The 19036-nt window shown below is 38.7% G+C and overlaps 2 protein-coding genes across 4 annotated transcripts; both read left to right on the top strand.

The window, feature by feature from the left end:
* The first annotated feature begins 251 nt into the window (after window positions 1–251).
* Window positions 252–5792, top strand: trmt10a (tRNA methyltransferase 10A). Its single transcript, XM_042401457.1, has 7 exons — window positions 252–695; window positions 1856–2024; window positions 2121–2192; window positions 2269–2343; window positions 3738–3887; window positions 4020–4125; window positions 5222–5792. The coding sequence occupies exons 1-7, from the start codon at window positions 505–507 to the stop codon at window positions 5407–5409; spliced, it is 951 nt and encodes a 316-aa protein (XP_042257391.1). The 5' UTR covers window positions 252–504; the 3' UTR covers window positions 5410–5792.
* A 106-nt stretch (window positions 5793–5898) lies between these two features.
* Window positions 5899–17297, top strand: spata6l (spermatogenesis associated 6-like). 3 transcript variants are annotated; one of them, XM_042401455.1, is made up of 13 exons: window positions 5899–6510; window positions 8093–8230; window positions 8613–8661; window positions 9891–9932; window positions 10137–10261; window positions 10683–10775; window positions 11635–11874; window positions 14050–14149; window positions 14424–14470; window positions 16124–16245; window positions 16576–16669; window positions 16896–16984; window positions 17121–17297. In XM_042401455.1, the coding sequence occupies exons 2-12, from the start codon at window positions 8144–8146 to the stop codon at window positions 16959–16961; spliced, it is 1065 nt and encodes a 354-aa protein (XP_042257389.1). In that variant the 5' UTR covers window positions 5899–6510; window positions 8093–8143; the 3' UTR covers window positions 16962–16984; window positions 17121–17297. The 3 variants fall into 3 exon arrangements, with proteins under 3 accessions (XP_042257389.1, XP_042257387.1, XP_042257388.1); XM_042401453.1 differs by lacking the exon at window positions 5899–6510 and adding an exon at window positions 6517–6621; XM_042401454.1 differs by lacking the exon at window positions 5899–6510 and adding an exon at window positions 6628–6761.
* The last annotated feature ends 1739 nt before the right edge of the window (window positions 17298–19036 follow it).

A 19036-nucleotide genomic window follows, 5' to 3' on the forward strand; every position in this document is an offset into this window, starting at 1 on the left:
TTGTAGAAAACAGTTAAAACAGATGCTTTGTTTGAAGCACGTATAAACTAGACGCTTATTTTGACACATTGGCAAAAGATGACATCATCAGCTGTTGAAGGCGCTTATGTACTGTCCGAACATAAATGTGACGACTTGCCAATTTAGTTATCAGGCAGAAACTACAAAAATGTTGTCAATTATGATTTTTACAGGAGATTCAAACCGAAGTCGATAATACGTCCGACAGCATCTGAATGCATCTGGCGCGGTTAAACGACGTCATTATGCGCCACAATAATATACATGTGGAATGGTGGCTAAGTTGAACAGCCTGTGTAGTTGTCCAGTATTACTTTCTTACTGCTTCGTTGTCGTTGAATTATACTGTGACGACCTTTTATTGGCTATTAAATGCGGTCAGTGAGTTTCCTGCAAAACCTCGTCAACCACCTAAAGTCAGCAGCTGGTTGACACAGAAACATTAGCAAGCAGCTAACTTCCAGCTATCTGCATTCTTCACTGATGGCTGATGACAGCGTGAAAAGTGAGGCTTCGTCCCAGCAGCAGGACAGTGAAAACGGAGAAAATAAGTTGAGTGAAAAGACTGTGAGCAGTAACGGAGAAGCTGCAGCAGAAAACCAAACTCTGTCGAAAAGGCAGAGGAAGAAGCTCCTGAAGCAGCAGAAATGGGAAGAAGAGAGGGAACTACGAAAGTAAGAAATCTCATTTTAATACTGTCTGTCTCATTAATACATTTATTACTGCATTTCAGTGTGATTACAGTTGTTGATGTAGCACATCATGCTGTTTGTACTTTTTAAATGTCAAAGTGTTGGCTTCAGTGTTCTGTCAAGACAAACTCCACTCAAATATATTCCAGTTTAAGGGTGTCTTACTTCTAGTGGCTATTTTTCCATAATTAAAATGAAACATATTTCAAATAAAAAGACCACTGATGAATATGGATAAACTTTACGCAAACAAATAAGTCCATAGTTAGATGTGACATACGTTCACCGAGCACTTTATTAGGAACACCTGTGCAATCTAATGCAATTCAATACAACAGCTGTGCTATCAATTCTACTTTTAAGAAGCTTATACATTTTCAGTTTTAGTTGACGTTCTCAGAAAGGTGATGATTCTACTTTATGTTCATTATTGAGCTTGCAGTGGGTGGTGGTGTACTGGTGTGTATTATATTGGAAAGTGTTTTTTTGTGGAGGTCAAGATGAGATCTGGAAGACCAAGAAAACTGCAAAAAACCTGCAGGAAGATTTAGCAGACTCAGGAGTGGTGGTGCATTGTTCCACTGTGCAGCGATGCTCGTACAAACAAGACCTTCATGGAAGAGTCAGTAGAGGAACGCCTTACCTGCATCCTCATCATAAAATCCAACGTCAGAAGTATGCAACGGCACATCTACAGAAGCCTGATGCGTTTTGGAAACAAGTGCTGATGAAGTTAAAATAGAACTCTTTGGCCACAATTAGCAAAGGTATGTTTAGGGGGAAAAAGGAGCAGCAACAGGCCAACTGTTAAGCATGGGAGCGGATCTTTTATGCTTTGGGGTTGTGTTGCAGTAGTGACACAGGAAACATTGCAGGGGTGGAGGGAAGAATGGATTCCACTAAATACCAGCAAATTCTGGAAGCAAACCTCACATCGTCTGTAAAAAGCTGAAGCTGAACAGAGGATGGCTTCTACAACACGATAACGATCCTAAACACACCAGGAAATCCAGCGTGGACTGTCCTTGCTGAGTGTAGTTTATCCGGGATAGTTGTGTGTTTTGAATGTTATGGGAGAGTTGGAGTTTAGTGTCGCGTCATCGCCCACGTTGGCAGTATCTGACTTGTGCTTTCTGCTGCAGGCAGAGACGAAAGGAGAGGAAGCAGCAGCGTCGCCTGCAGAGGCAGAATCATCATGAGGAGGAGGGAGGTGAAGCCCAGAGTGCCAGGAAACGTCCACGCAGAGAGGTGACGCCCAGCTCACTGAGGCTGGTGGTGGACTGCAGCTTTGACAGCCTCATGTTGGTCAAGGTGAACTGTTCTGGGAGACACTTCAGAGGGTTGACTTCCATGTGTAGATTCAGAGATATTAACTGAGGTCGACCAATGTTCTTGTTGTCTCTTCAGGATGTTTGCAAACTTCACAAACAGATCCAGCGGTGCTATGCTGAGAACAGACGAGCCCTACATCCAGTCCAGGTGAGTGGGTACTGATTAACACATGAAACCAGTGGAGACGATGTCTAATGCTTGACCTCTGCTCTACTTTCTCCAGTTTTATCTAACAAGCCTCGGAGGACAGCTGAAACAGAGTATGGATGCAAAAGACAAAGGATGGGTGAACTGGAAGGTAAGCAGCCAGAGCAATTTCCCCTTTTCTCTTTTCAGTCTGGTATTTGCTTTACAGGCAGGATAGAGGTTTAGCGTGTGATTGCGCATGTAGTTGCACCATGAGTAACAAACATACAGCAGTCAGCATCTGCCATCATGTATTCACCTGGAAGAAAAGTAATTGAAAACACTGCAGAATGGTAAAGAGCTTTCATGCCATAAGCTACACAAAGACATTTTCACAGAGAAGAGAAACTATGAGAAGCAACACTGTCTAAGGGGCTGTGGAACTGAACAATACTTTTTCTGAATTAAATGTGAATGTAATAAAATCTAAATATTTTTATAAACTTGTCTGAAAACAACTTCATGATTTTGACCAAGCTGAAAATTGAAAAAAAAAGCTTTATAATAGGACTGTCTCTTCAGGCTTTGCGCTAGTGTTTAGCTTAGCCAGGGATGCACTGCAATAATGCTTTTCTTGCTGGCAGAATGCATCTATACCGTGATACAATTTGTTCAATGATATTGACTCACAGTATATATGCTCTCAAGAGGAAAAAACGGCTTTGTGTGCTCTTAAATTGTCAAACTAAAACAATTTGGTGGCTGCACAGATTTATCCCAAATGATCTAATTATGATATTTATGTGCAGATATTCTTGTCTCTGTGGCCAATTTCTAAATAGAATCAAAAAGTTACCATACAGAAAATAAAAAAAAGGAATCAGATAATAATCTAAAAGTGCTGCTAATGTTCCTGTTATACTTTATTGTTAATGTAATTGTATTTTTGAGTTTCATTTTTCTCTTGGCAGAAAACCCCCTTCAGTAGCATCTAGACTGTATGGAAGATTTAAAATGCCTAAATTACAATCAAATCAAACAGAAATAAAGTGAAATACAATACACACTTGTACACACACTATATGTATTTCCCTTTTTTGTGCATGCATTTACTGGCATTATTAAATGAAAAACACAAGTTAAAAGGAAAATTGTTTGGCTTAAATTGGAAAAAATTGGCAGTTCTGTGCCGTTCTTAGTAATATTATACACCTCTTCACTTTCTCTGTTGTGATTTGATTTTAACATGGAGAATTAATGTCACAATGCAATTTATTCAGTTATTAAAGACAAAAAGCTACTGTAAATTTCATTCAACATGTATTTCAATTATTATGACTCAATAAATATATAAAGGAAATACAAAATAAAAAATGTGTGTTGTATCTCACTTTATTTTTTTGTTTGGTTTGTCTTTATTTGGGGATTTTAAATCTTCCATAAATAACTGTGGAATGGCCCTGAAATGATTGTTATTAAGAAAACTTGAAATTTGTCTGTGTATATATGCACAGACAAATCCCACAGTTTTTACATGGACTACTTGTACCATATGTCTGTGTGCAGGACATTACCATCTCAACAGAACACTACAGTGAAGTTGTGACTAAGGAAGAGCTGGTGTACCTGACGTCTGACTCTCCCAATGTGCTGGAAGAGCTGGACCCAAAAAAGGCCTATGTGATAGGAGGCCTGGTGGACCACAACCACCACAAGGTCTGTCTGTCTGTCTCCACAGCTGCTGGTTTGACAAACTAAGCTGAATAGATGATGGAGAAAATGCTTCAGGTGAAATGTATGCATCCTGCTTCATGATTTGAGACAGTTGGTGTTCTGTTTGGCTTTCAGGGGATCACCTTTGAGAGAGCGAAGGAGCTGGGGATTGATCATGCCCAGCTTCCTCTAAGCAGCTTTGTCAAGATGAACAGTCGGAAGGTTCTGGCAGTCAATCATGGTGAGGACTAGTATGATCAGATCAATATATGGACATGATGACAGTTGTTTTAAAGCAGGCCACAAGTGGCTTTAGGATGTGATGTATTTGGGGTAAAGTAGCCCACTTTTTTTCATTGACCAGTTTAGTTGTGATTGGGCTAGCAGACATTGGTAATGTATGTTACTTGATCGTTTCCTAAGTCTCTCCATGAAACCGTAAATGTCTAATCTTGGTTTAGCAACTGTATCCAGGAACAGCAGCTGAAGCTTTGCATTTCTCAATATGATGAAGTGCATGGGGCTCTAGTAAGAAAGATACTTGATACATGAAGACTATGAAGGGTCTTTTAGTTATATCACATTTCCAAAACCAAAATACAAGAACGAAAGTGAACGGATCAATACTGTGCGTTTGTCTGCTTTAACATAAACTGCTAACCTTAGCATGCCTGGCTAACTAGCTTGCCACCTTCAGAAGTAGTAACCTAGTATTACTTCATCATTAAATCATTAAGTAACTACATTATTTAGGAGGTTACAAGTTACGTTATAAAGCCCTGTTTAGAACTGATGTGTATAGGAGCTGGTTCCTTATAATGCAATATCAGAATTTACATTACCAGCAATGTCCTGCTCTGTATCGCATGCATATCTGAAACCATTTTAACCTATCCTCTGTTTTTATACTAGTCAACTGAAGACTTAAAAAAGTGAGTTACTAGCTTGCTGAGCTAATGCTAATTAGCTAGCTAGCTAACTACAGTTGATCAGATCCACCTGCAACAGTTGTCATTTCAGACAGCAAAGTCAACAGTCAGCAGTTAAAAATCAGTCTGAGTCTGCTTCCATCTTAAATCAAGAACTCATTGTTACTAAGAATTTTTAGTGGTTTGCCAGCGTTAACACTGTCAACTTAATACATGAAACGCTGGAACAGAAAGCTTGACATGTGTAGTAACGGTAATCAAGAGGGCAGGGCTTAGCGAAGGATTCTTGATTTTCCTGGCTGTACAGTAAGCTGTTTGAAGAGGTTGGCTAAGTGCTTTGACTCTCAAACTTGTTCCCAATGCTCTACTGCTCTAGTTTGGTTTTGAAAGCTTTCATCTCTCTTTCAGTGTTTGAGATCATCCTGGCGTATCTGGAGAAGGGCAGCTGGCAGGAGGCATTCTTCACCATCCTGCCTCAGAGGAAAGGAGCGGTGGCCGTCACCCAGGACGGAACAGCCATTCAGGAAAAAGAGGAGGAGGATTCAGACTCGGACTCTGACCCTGACACACCAGACCAAACTGAGAAAAGTGCTTAAAACACCTCCAAACATAAGTTCGGACATCTGATGCTATGGGACTGAAGAGGACGTGTTTGGATTTATTGATCCTAAGGCTGTTCGAAAGAATGATGTTCCTATTTCTTGAAAATTTCATTTTTTTTACTCTATATATTTATTGAAAGTTTTAATTTGTGCCTATTTAATGGCTCAGAATTTAGTTGGACTGCTCATATAAATGGGACATTTCAGTTTTGCTAAAATTTTTGGCAGAATATTCAGTTCATATTACATTCAGGAACATAATAAGTAAAACTTTAATTCTTTTGTTTGGAGCTGAAAGATAAAGCTCAGATCTGTGCCAAATTGATTTGTTTCAAAGAAAATATTTCAAAAAGGATAAAGGCAACACATGACCATGATTTCTACTGAGCCTGGAATTCCTTTTAAGAGGAGTTTATTCAGGATATAGAAAGGACAGAGTTGGATACATTCTCTGCAGAACTATCTATCTAAGAGTATAACAGAGAATAATGTCACCAATATGTAAACTGAAAGAGAAAATATATTCATTTTACTGTCTTATTAGGACATGGGCCAAAATAAATGTTAAAAATGAAAAAATAACACACTCTCTATTGCACCAACATATACAGTATGAGGTGCCAGCCTTGCATGATCAGAAAGTGTGTGAGACATATGAATGCATCTGTGGATGGAATAATCACAAGTAAGTTGGTGTCTTAACCTGTAAACCATGGTGGTGTCCTGCAACACAGAATGAACTGAACTGTACTACAATGCTGCTAATTGTTCTGCAGCCATTATGCTATGCTATCAAGACAGATTTGAGAATGATAATAGTGCTTTGGATGAAATATTTTATGTTAGAATACATTACATTAAAATGATATGATATTTGACATTTGACTGGGGATCTGCTAAGGCCCATACCCTTGAATATTTATAGGAACCAGTCACCTTCCTCTGATTTTATATGGGCTAATATGTCTCATCTGATGCAAATGTTTCCCGCTAATTGCTGTGACGAACCTATTGGAACCACGTGACCAATTGAGCTCAACTGTGGCAAATAAAATCCTAGCGAAAGACTATAGTCATGGCAGATAAAACTGTAAGGTAAGGCAAATAAAAAATAGTTTAGGAAAGATATTTATGAACGTCTCCCATTATGGAAGGGTCAGCTCTGGTTGCAACTACAACGGAAGTTGTGGTATCCCTGGTAACAAGGTAAGGCGACGCTAAAGCGGAGAAGAGTGCAGACTTCATCCAGTTGAAGTAGCTAGGTTAGTCCGTTTTATCACATGAGACAGGAGGGTCCAATGTCTCGAAAAGCACTGAAAGTGGTGGTTGATTTAAAGTTCAGAGCGGTAAGATATGTCATCTTCCTAATTAAGTCTTAACCTGTCCTCCTGGTATGCATTGGTTCTGAATAGAAAATGATAGGACAACCTCCAGTCTACATTCTTATTACTGTTGTTTTTATATTGCCCTATCTACTGACAAAGATACACATTTGTTAGCACCGGATTTACAATGCTGCATGAAACGTTGAGCGTTACTCTGTAATTCGGCATATATGTAATACACCGAATATACGTTTAATGAATTCAGTTTCAACTTTAAAATTAGTCGACCCGCTTTCTGTCTCTCCAAGCGGATAGCTTCTAGTGTTTGTTATGTATGAAACTCTAATATGTCATTCCTCTGGACATATTTCAGCATTATGGTGAATTTTACAAAAGGATGTCAATAAAGGTTAGCAAGACATGAAACACTCTGTAAGCGTGAGAGAAATCTGAGTATTTCTATTTTGTGCTGTTTTACCCTTCTTCTCCACTCCATCAGTTCAAGTATCCATAATCACTTAATATTTGAAGGGAGACATTTTAATAAGGAGTCCGCTAATACTTAAATACATTTAGCTAATAAATACTTTTTCTAATTTGGCGATACAGGAACTTTATTTGGGCAATAACGTATTAATATTATTATAGTGAATTGGTAGTTGTACTCAAGTGAAAGATCTGCCTCTTCCATCACTGCTTGTAGGACTGAACATACTACCCGGGATCATTGTGTAAAAGGCCTTTTTATTATAGTGCACAAGTCTCAGAAATATATATATTCATATTAGATAAATGTAAGTACATTTAAAAATAGGTCATGCTTATATTTTCATGAACAGGCAGAATGTTTTTGATATAAGCTGACCTCATTATTAAAGGTCACACTCAAAACTGTTGCTGTTGGAGTCACATGCCTAATAGTTGTAGGCTAGGGATCATTCATGACTGCTGTAAACACAATGATACTGTATATGTGTGCAACTACTAACTAGAATTCTCAACAGATTGAGACTACAATCCCCAGAAATATTTGGTGTATTTACACGTTCTAGCAGCCCAGGTGTTTTGCAACCAAACTTAGCGAGTGATTTTCAGTTTCTATGGGTGTCTCAAAATTTATGAATATACCAAATGTGTCAGGCTGACTTTTTGGGAAATGAATAGGGAACTAGATGAATGAATAAAGGGGAGAACCTCAGTGTTGGAGTGTTCCTCTAAATCATAGCATAAAGTAATTTAGGACTTTTGTCACCTCTGCTGGCAGCCAGTAGAAAATGGCTCAAGCACAGTACAGATTTGACACTACTTATTATATAACCCTCTTTAGTTGAACCAATATTTATTCCTCTCAGGTTTCTTGTCCTGGAGTTCATCTGCCAGCCAAGGATGACATCTACCTCAGCATGTGCTTTATGGGCCAGTACCGTCAGTCTGAATGTGTCCCTGCTGTCTTCCCTCTGCTGTTTCATGAGAAGATGACCTTTGAAAAGGTAGGTGTTTGCTTCTTATTCATGTGGGAGAAAGATAAGACAAAGCTAGAATTGAATAATATGAAGTAGCGCAGAAGCTATCACTGCTCTGCATTACTGAACTGTTTGAAAAAAGTGTGTAGGCCCACTAGAAACAATTGTGAATGTATTAAACTCAACTGGCTGTTGAGTTTTCTCCTTTATTTAATGTTGTTGCATATATTGTTGCATTTTTATAGGTATTAATTAATTATATCTATTTATAAATCCCCTATAAAGTTCATTGAGAACTCCTGTAGATATACTTTATTAATATCACTTGTAAAATAATAGAGCTTAATAAAAAACACACAAAGAAAAACCACAATCAACAAAAAACAAAACTTGAATTTTTTGTTTCTAGATTTTCAGGCATGCAGTCGACCCTGGGGACATCGCTGTAATGCTTGAGTGTAAGTTACTTTATATTTGGTTGTATACAGTGTTATGTGGCAGGTATTGTATTAGTTAATGAATTATCACACTCATAATCCTCTCATGCATTGGGCAGGCTGTATCATAATTTTTGGGATTTAAAAAGTAGTATGAAACCCTTTGTGTCACCAGAGGGAGCTGTGTGAAATTCGATAAACTGCCTCAAGTGATGTCACTTGAGTCAGTGTTGGTTGGGGCTGAAGAAGTTTGAAAAGTAAACAAATCTGGGGGTGTGAGGTTACCAGACCTTTATAGCCCGCTCCTCATCTCTGATGGAGGCTAGCAGCTACAAGCTACATTAGCCACTACTAGCATAACACGCCACAGTCTTCGAGAACTGTCAGTGGTTGAGTTGCATTGTGGGTAATGTAGGCACCAGGACAAGAAAAAAGAATGTGCAGAGTAAAAAATATATCTCTGGTTCTGCTGCATTGATTTTGAACCTCTTTTTAAATTGTCCATTGTGAGTCTGACAATCTTATGAAAAATGCTGAAAATAAAACGCATTCATGCATTTTAGATTGACGGTCTGTACTGATATTCATTTTACTCCATGTGTGTATTTTCCCGTATTGAAATCAAGTATAAACCTAGTATTATCACATCAATCTGAAATAACTGATTATTACATGTGGAAATGTATTTAAATATGTTAAACCTGTTTTAATTTATTTTTATTATGTATGTTTGTATAGTATAAATTATATGGTATTATAAGTTGCCATATCACTGATATCGGTATTTATCCTGAAGCATAACTATGAATATCCTTATTGTGAATTTGAGATATGGGCCTCTTCTTTTATGGCGTATTGTGCAGCATTATTTGCTGGCGGAAAGACCAGTGACAGTAAGTGCACAGCCAGTGGCAACAAGACTAAAACGGTGGGGCTAATTAAACATAATGAGCCATGTCAACTAAATCTCATCACAGTTTAACAGAGGTTTACAGAGATCCACCAGCTTCCACACAAACAAATCATAATTTAGCTGAACAAAAAATGTAAGAAGAAACAAGAACATGTATCTCCTATGTTGTGAAATCAGTGTTTTGTTTCCTTAGGTGAGATTAACTTACCTCTGTTATATTTGTAGCTTGTGACTCCACATTTATCTTAGATTTAATTCATCATACAGTAACGTGCATTCTGTCCACTGGGGATCTGATACTGTAGATCTTTCTTAATGTGATACTTCATCTCCTCAGATGAGACGATAAGGATTGAACTGGTGCAGCTGATTCATCCAGGTGATGTTGTTTTTGGTTTTTTTTCGTATTCGTTTTCTATTCTTGTTCACTACATGGCTCTTTATAATTACAGCTATTGCTGCACAAGCTTAAACTGTATTCCTCTTTTCTGTTCACACACACAAATGAAGATGCAGTACTTTAAATGGTCCATGACACAGAAAGTCTTAACAGTCACTGACAGAGGTGTGTTTGTGTGTGCAGTGGGGGACACTCTGGCCTGCTTTGAGGAAGATGCTCGACGTTTTTTATTCCCAGAGCCCAAACTGGTTCCCTCTTTCTCTGGAGTGGACCGAGAGGTTCTGATGACCCGAGCACCTTACTTTCCAGTAGGTCCAATCCTGATAAGTTACCTTAAGGTGTTCAATAATGTTATCCATTTTCTACACATAGCCTGAAGGTATTTTGTGCTGCTTTTTATGTCCCACCAAAGGTAACATGTTCTTCTTCAATGTATAAAGTTTACCAAAAAAAGAAAATGTGGTCTTATTTTGGATACACATTTGTTGGTGGTATCCCAAAGAAAAGCATCATAGAATCACATTTAAATGCATTTGCAATCTAAAATATTAAACACAAACATACACGTAGCATGTTTAATGTGATAATGAGTTAACATTTCCATTTTTCAGAGTTTAGAGCATTGGTTTCTAAAATTCTGATACCATGATTCACCATGGCCCTGGCCTCTATAGCAGGGAAACATCATGCAATGATATCTGAATATGACATCTCCTCTCTGTTTGCCAGGGTATTGCTCCGAGGTTGGAGTTTTCCACTAAAACAACCATCATTGAGTGCTCAGCTGATACAGTGATCAACATCTACCCGAATGTACCCATGGTAAAGATTATGTTAAGTGACTCAAAAAGTCTGTAAAGTTCATCTAGTAAATACAGTTATAATGTAAAAATATTGAAAGGGTTCAACTAACACAGATTTTGAAAGCCTGTAATGATGACTTCACCAAAAGTGACAAAACAAGCGCTCATTGAAGCTGACAGAAAATGTTTGTCACTGGCTTATTTATTGTTAAGTAGCAGGTTTTAATGATAAGGCTGGTGCTATTTTAGGTTTTTAATATTCAAAGTCCAATTAAAGATGAAAAAACAATGCACTACTTACAATTATAATGACACATATGTGTATACGTATGCACTATTGCCAAATTCATGCCAGTGTGTTATTATTAGGATCAGTAAATATACAGAATAGATACAAACAGGTCTAACACTGATCACCTTTATAATACATATGATGTATAATGAATCAAACTACATCACGTCAGACACTGGTGACTGTATTAACTGGAACAGATTTAATTTTTCTCAGTGTCCTTTAGGGGTTCCTTGAAAGTGTGATCTGAACTTTTTTTTTCAAGAGATGCTACAACACAAGGCAATAAAACCACAAGCAATTAAATAACAATTAAAACCACATTACAACAGAGCAGAGCAACAGGAAAAGCAATGAATAAAATAGTAAAACAATAAAACAAAAGGACTTTGGTTAAGGTCAGGGACAGATTGTGATTTTGATTAAATGTAATAAAGTAAGCACATCATGCTGTGTGCTTCAAGTCACTGTTTAATTTTTTCAATATTTAACCATGATCACCATCTTTCCTGAAAGTGCTGTGAGTGACTAAACAGCTTTTTATGTTATGTGTAACTTTTGAGACATCCACTCCTTTGTTTTCCAGAGGCCAGTGACAAAGAGAAGCAGGAAACGCTCCAGCAGGCCCAGGACCTCCTCTCCTCAGAGGAAACAAGCTCAGACCCAGGGAAGGAGACAAGGTGGCAGAGTGGACAGAGAAAGACACAGCATTGCCAAGTCAGACATTCCTAGATCCCAATCCCTGTCCCCACTGAGGGCTGGAAACAGCCAGCGCCTGGCCCGGCACAGCCTGGCCAACTGGGACAAAAGCAGCACCTCCCAGCCTGTAAGCTCACACAACACAAGACAACACCACAGCACTGCTTCGAGATTAAGACAGTAGACATCAAAAATGAAGATTTTTTTTAAAATTGCCTGTCATTTTCAGCCAGGAGATGGCAGAGAAGAGCTAAGTTATTTATTTTTACAGCACTGGGCTTTGAGTGTATCCTTTGGTTTGAACCCTGTCTAATACAAATATAACTCTGACTTCTCTCACCTCTCTCACCTAACAGCTCCTCTCCTGTGTTCTGTAACATTTCCACCAGTGAGAAGGCTGTAGAGTCAGTTGTAGTGAACCACAGAGTGAGGGTTTACATAGCTGGATACTTTAAAGACAGGTGCCCTTGAGCAAGGCCCTTAACTCCAGCTGCACCGGTGGAGCTGCTCAGTGGCCAGCGGGTCAGACTGTGGTTATACTGGGCAGCTTCCAGGTGTGAATGTGTGTCACTATGTGTGTGTTTATTGGGATGTTCCTGCAAAAGAGAGCCTGGCTCTCAGTAAAAGTTCCCTGAATGAATAAAGATTGAGGAACCCAGAGCATATACTACAGATTATTCATTTAGTAATCTTAACATTTTTAAAATGTAAACACACACAAACAGTAAGAAACACATATAATAAGTGTCCATTATGTAACTTTGTCTAAACACACATTGATTTAACTTCATTCGTTTTTACAGGCCACTAAACATCTTATCCTGGTTTCAGAAACCTGGATAAGGCCTTATCCCGATTTTGAGAAACCTAGATATGCTACCTGGAGTACTCCAGTAGAAACCAGGATACTGTGGCATTTAAACACCTGATCCAAGTTTCTGAATAGTCTCTGTTGGTAGAGATTGAGATGTTGAGGAATCAAGATACAACTGCACACAAATGATTAGAAACCTGAATACTGAATCATGTATGCAGGGATATGGCTGATGCTTGGGGTTAGTGCAGAGTGTCTGCAGGTCTTGATTGCTGACATGGGTTCTGTTTCTGTGGTGATTCACATACTGCTTAATAGACCTGAACCATGTCATCAAACTGTATGCTGATTTTGTATATTCTGGGCAACTATTTGTCTTGAATCAGGATGCCCACTGCTCCAGAATACTGAGGTCAGTAGGCAGGCTAGTTTTGTTAAACTTAGAGCTTTGTGACACTGAAATCAAGCATCTTTTTGGTTAGAAAACTTTTTTTTAAATGTTTGACTAAAAAAAAAAAAGAAAAAAAAGTGAAGTTTCGGTAAGTTTAAGGTAACTTTTGCTGAACTGCTGTTGAGTCAGTTGTATGGTTGTATAAAGAGAAAGAGAAGAGATGTATAAAGAGAACTGGATACAGTGTTGGAGGCAAAGCCCTGTTTATTCCTTTGAAAGTTGCTCAGTGAGGCATGAAGCCAAAAAAGCTACTTCCCGCTGTAAAGAAATACCTGGATGAAAACATCCTGCGCATGCTCTATGGGTCCATGGACCATGCTCAGTAGAGACTTCTGCTGACCAAGACCGCTAAAGGGGATAAAATGATTTGATCATGCAGCTCTTCTAGACTTTCGAAATGTGATCAGACCGAACGGATACAATTCTGATAGTGAAACAAGTCATTTCATGGGGGTTGTGGCGCTCAAAAAAATCCACTGATTTAGAGATGTCTCTTTCACATTTTAAGTCTATGGGAAAAAGTCTTCTTGGGCCTAATAGCATGACGAGACATTGTAATTACACGGTTTGGCCACTATGTCAAATTGGCTTCAGAGCCCGGTGCTCTTCCTTGGGGCTTGGTCAGTAGAAGCAGGAAAAAGCAGGTTTAAAGTTAAAGATACAGTTTCTGATTTGGTTGTAGTGTCCAATAGCTCCAGTTTCCTCCCAAAACACTGTTTTTATGCCAGTTGACAGTTGGGTTGAGTCTCAAACCAGTAAACTGGGAGGAAATAATGGGATTGCCATTGGACACCAATACTAAAATCAGGGTGTACACCTTTATCTTTAAAATCATAAAGTATCATCCGTACTAAGCTGTAAGGAAACTACAGCCAGTTTATAGAAGTATATTACCTTTTCTGTCTCCTCTTTCACAATAAAATTGTCTAACAAAAGCCAACCTCTTTCCCAAGATGACTACAGCCCTGGTTGGGAAACTCATATAAACCCTGTAGCATTTCGACCTGCTTACTGTGTCATCATCCCTCTGTGTATAGATGTTGACCTCGTGGCCTGGATCCAGTCAATCTTCCTCACCTCAGCGCTCTGTAGTGTTTACCAACTCCTCTTCACCTTTGACCAGGTCTTCATCCACAGGTAGAAAGCATCATATAAAGCTGTTTTTGCTACTAAACATGCTTTACAGTCCCAAATTACTTACCATAATATCTTGTAAAACTCACTACAATTGTTATATTGCTCTGTTGACATGACCCAGTTCACTTTAACAAGCTGATAGTGTTTTGATATAAACCTACTTGCAGTTGAGTACTGTGCTGTAACCTACTTACAGTTAGGTTTCGATCATCAAATAAATGCATACATGTTGTGACTCTCATAAAATATTTTCCTCTTTTCTTTGTTGTTTTAGTGAGATATTCTCCTACTGGCCGAAGACAATCTTTATCCAATGGTTTGGTAGGAACAATTTATTTCCCTCCTCTTTCACTTCTTGGACGGGACATTGTGAGGTTTATCGGATGTGGTTTTAATTTTAAGAAACACAAGCATTGAAATTGAAAACATTTTTGGAAATATGCTTTTCTTCTGTTTGTTCCAGAAGTGAGATGAGAGATTGAGATTTTTTACAAACTTGTTTGTGCTTTAAGTACAGAATACATTCAGACATAGTTAGCCTAGCTTAGCATAGAGACTGGAAGCAGGGGAAACAGCTAGCCTAACTCTGTCCAAAGTGAAAAAACAAAAACGCTTTCCAACACATCTAAAGCTCACTAATTCCGCATTGTATCTTGTTGTTTAATCTGTACGTGAACAGAAATGTATAAAACAACAGTCTGTGGTTTTTATGTGCTGGAACTACTTCTTATCAGTCAACGGCCAGTTGTAGTGACCGTGTTTGGCTCCCTGGAGTCTTGTTACACTGAAGATGTCATGTTTGGTAACATTGTGTCTGTACAGAGACCAAAACCTGTGCTCATGAAAGTATCTGGCAACCTGAGCTGAAGCTGGTGATGCTGTACAGACATACTGGGTGGATGGATATACCATTGTTTGACAAGAAATAGTTCCAGCTCATTATTTCCCCTAAAACCACAAATATTTTTTACATTTCAGAGTCAGGCTAGCTGTTTCCCCCTGCTTCCAGTCTTCATGCTGAGCTAGGCTAACCACATGCTGACTCCAGCTCAATATTTAACAGACATGAAATTGATGTCAATTCAATTCAATTCAATTTAATAAGGCTTTATTAGCATGACCAAATTGAAATACAATATTGCCAAAGCACATTTTACAAAGTAGTACAAACAGGGAGAAGTATAGATTTTAACATATAAACAATAAAACATTATGTTAACCTTATTGTTTGAAAACAACAACCATGTCAACAGTATTTTGTAATGCAAATTACATAAATTGTGCTTGAAGGAGGAAAAGGGAAAAAAAGGTAGCAAAAACAGAAAGATGAACTTAACTGACGGATATCAGCAACAATGGAAATAATAATAATATGTTTGATTTGAAAAGAAAAAAAAAAAATATATATATGAACTCACAGTTCTTCAGAGTGTGGCAGGTAAAGACGTACTGCTAGGCTGCAGTTCTCTATGTGCTCTCCTAATAGGATTGGTATTTTGTTTATGTTGGTTATGTAGTCAAATTCAGGATGTTTGTATTTGAAATTGGGAAATATTTAGTTGGGACTGGCTGGAGTTTTGTGCATTGTGTTTGAAAGTGCAGCTCTGTGTCGACTTTGTCTTCCTTGCACAGCTGGCAGAACTGCTTATCCATAAACCATGATTTTTTTGTATCGGCCTGTCTCGATGGCCAGGCTGTGCTCACTGAGTCTGTACTTTGTTAAGGTAGTTCTTTATTTTTCTTTGTCAGTGACTGTGGTCAGGTAATCTGCCACACTGTACTGGCTTTTTAGCGCCAGATAGCCCTTTTCTTTGCTCAGCTGATGTCAATCTTCTCACTTTTCTCTCAGAAAGAAAGCCAACAAGTGTATTTTTAAAAGTGTTGAACTACTCCTTTAAAATACCACTGGTATGACATTATGGATTCCAACTTAACAAACTGAAAGTGTTGACGCCTTTCTGTTTCTGTTGGTAGGTTGGTGGTATATCTGAAGATGACTCCAGCTCTTCAGAAACACATGACCCTCTTGACTACCACCAAGGTCCTGAACCTTCAGCAATGTGGCGGTCTTACAGGGAACAAGCTAGGCACAGCAGGTCAGTTTCTTTATTAGCTTTGAACATTGACATTGCACTTAGCAAGCTTTTTGTAAATCCCAGTCTGCTGAGCCCTAACCACCAAGTTGGGAAGTATTTACTCCATTTAACCAATTAAAATTTAGTTGTTGCTGCTTTTTCCATAACTGCATGAACTGAACTTAACTGTCTTTAAATAAGCTTTGGAGCTGTTTGAAGGCATATTTAGGTGTAACCACATCATGGAGCCACAGTATCTCTGCTTTGCATGTTAAGTTTTGTCATATTTCAAGCGAGTCATGATGGCTACTAAAAAACATCACTAAATGGCAAATTCCCTGATTGTTTCAGGTCTCAGTCCTGCTCTCATAGAGAATGGGAAGAGGTCCACGAACGGGTTCGGGGACTCCTTACGACACCAAAAGCTGTACGCCGACTTGTCTATGTAAGTAGCACATAACATTAGACTCAGCAATAGATGTCAGTGCATCAGTATGTGTTTCAGTCATGTTGCTGCTGGCTATTTTGTTGTGCCTCAAAATTCAGTTCTTGCAATATGCAGTTGAGTTGTGAATACTGGCAAACTAGTCTTTGGCAATAGGAGTGTAGAGGACTCTCTCTCCCATGCATGATTGTTAGGTGCAGCTAATATCTGTGTTGTTGTGTTAAAGGGGGCCACACACTCCGAGGTAGATGAGATTTTAGCCAGGAGGTCCATCTCTCCAGGTCCACCATGATGACCTTGCCAGGCTCTTGATAGGTAAGATGCATCTGTCTGTATCTTAATTTATTTCAGTGCCTCTGGGTCTCTGGAGGGCGAATTTAACCAAAAATTCTGTTACTGATATGTAGTATATTTGTCATGTACGATGTCTGACTTTTTTTCTCATCATTAGGAGGAGAGACCGTCATCTTGCCAATGAAGTCTTCAGACATCATGACTCTCCTGGTGTATGTGTGTGCAAAACAGAGAGGTATTTTATTGCAGTAGTTTGAAAAAATGCCTACACATGTTTTAGTAATGACTGGCAGAATAACATGTTTTATGTTAAAATAAACCTTTTAGAATTGAAGCTCATTGTTATATCTGTTTAATCACAGCCTGTTGGCAGTGGTATCGATTTGACGTCATTAAGTGTCTATCCCGTTAATTGACCAAGCTGACATTGTCGAGTCCTCAGGTAAATCACCCGAAGGCCATTAAAAGTAAATTGTGTCTATGGCGATGCAGCTCTGTGTGAACTACTGCCATATATCAGAGAAATAGCTGCTCACTATGACTGTGAGGCATTAAGCAGCGACTCTATCAGGAACATTGTGATCTATAGCAGAATGGCTGCTGAAACAGGACTCTATTTTGTTATACCAAGCAGTCAAACTATTGTGTAAGCTTTGGTGATTTGCTTGGTCAGTTTTAAGTCTTAAGTCTTTAAATAATACTAAAAATATCATGCAGTTGGCGCTAGCAGGGGCTGTTACCTGTCTGCAAAGTTGGGATGCACTGATCTGACTTTTTCAGTCCTGATACAGATACCAATACCTGGGCTAGCTAAAGGTGGAGTTATGGTTCTCCAAAGATACACGGAAATGCCACAGACAAGGGTAACTGTAGCTCGCAGAGGCTCACAGAAGAGCTGACATGCAGATGCGTAGTACAGTACGTCAAGCAAGTTTGCTAGATTCAAATGCTGTCGGGAGGCAGGTTTGAAACAGAGACGAACAGAAACGTAAATGTAAAGTAACAAGAGTCTGTCCACCGAACGTACAGAGTCACCAACCTATCACACTATAAGTAAGACGGCAAACAGATTGTTGAAGTAACAAAGCATGTCAAAATCAAAATACAAAGTCTGAATACTTGAATGCCATTTAATGAATGTAAAGAAAATAGATGTTTCCTAATGAACATTCTTTAACATGTTTGTCATTATCTTTATTATGGTGAGAATATGAAGGAAGTCAACAAAGTCAGACAAAAATATGAGCAACTTTCTTTTATTAGCTTGCAGTTACACATAATGTAGTACATGTTGATTCACATACTGTAGGTACTCAAGTAGTTGTCTGTACAGAAAGTGGGTTGGTTGACGCCATCATAGTGTGCTTTTGATTGACTGATTTGCAAAAGGTTATCTTCTGTCATCTCTGATTAATATAGAAATACAAACAAGCACCTTCATTCACTCATGTTTCATTTCAAATATGTATGGCCCTTTTGGCAGTGTAGGGACAACTAAAATGGAGACACTGAGACTAAGACTCATGGATGCATAAAGAGAACTGGATACAACGTTGGAGGGAGGCCCCCATTCATTCCTATGAAAGTCAGTCAGTGGCACATGAAGCCAAAAAAGCCAGTTCCCACTGTAAACAAATTACCCAGATGTTGCTCATGCTTCCTAATTATTGGGCCTGTGGAGCATGCTCACCAGAGACTTCCACCAGCCAAGTTGGCTAACTTGGTTTAGCCCTCCGTTAACTTGAATGGGGATAAAATAATTCAATTCTGCGGCTCTTCTAGACTTTCCAAATGTTATCGGACCGAATGGACCAAATTCTGATAGTGAAACGAGTCATTTTGTGGGGGTTGTGATGCTCAAAAAAACTGATTTACAGACATGTCTTTCACAATGTAAGTCTATAGGAAAAAGTCTATGCCACTATGTCAAATTGGCTTCAAAGCCCGGCATACTTCCTGGAGGCTTGCTAAGACTGTATTCGACACTCAATAGATTCAGAAATTTTGTCCTCTTGGAGAAAAAAAATGGAAGGCCCTTATAGGCTTTTGCTCACATAAGAAATTTCAACCGCA

Source organism: Thunnus maccoyii, chromosome 22 (genome assembly GCF_910596095.1).
Source record: "Thunnus maccoyii chromosome 22, fThuMac1.1, whole genome shotgun sequence".
Taxonomy (NCBI): domain Eukaryota; kingdom Metazoa; phylum Chordata; class Actinopteri; order Scombriformes; family Scombridae; genus Thunnus; species Thunnus maccoyii.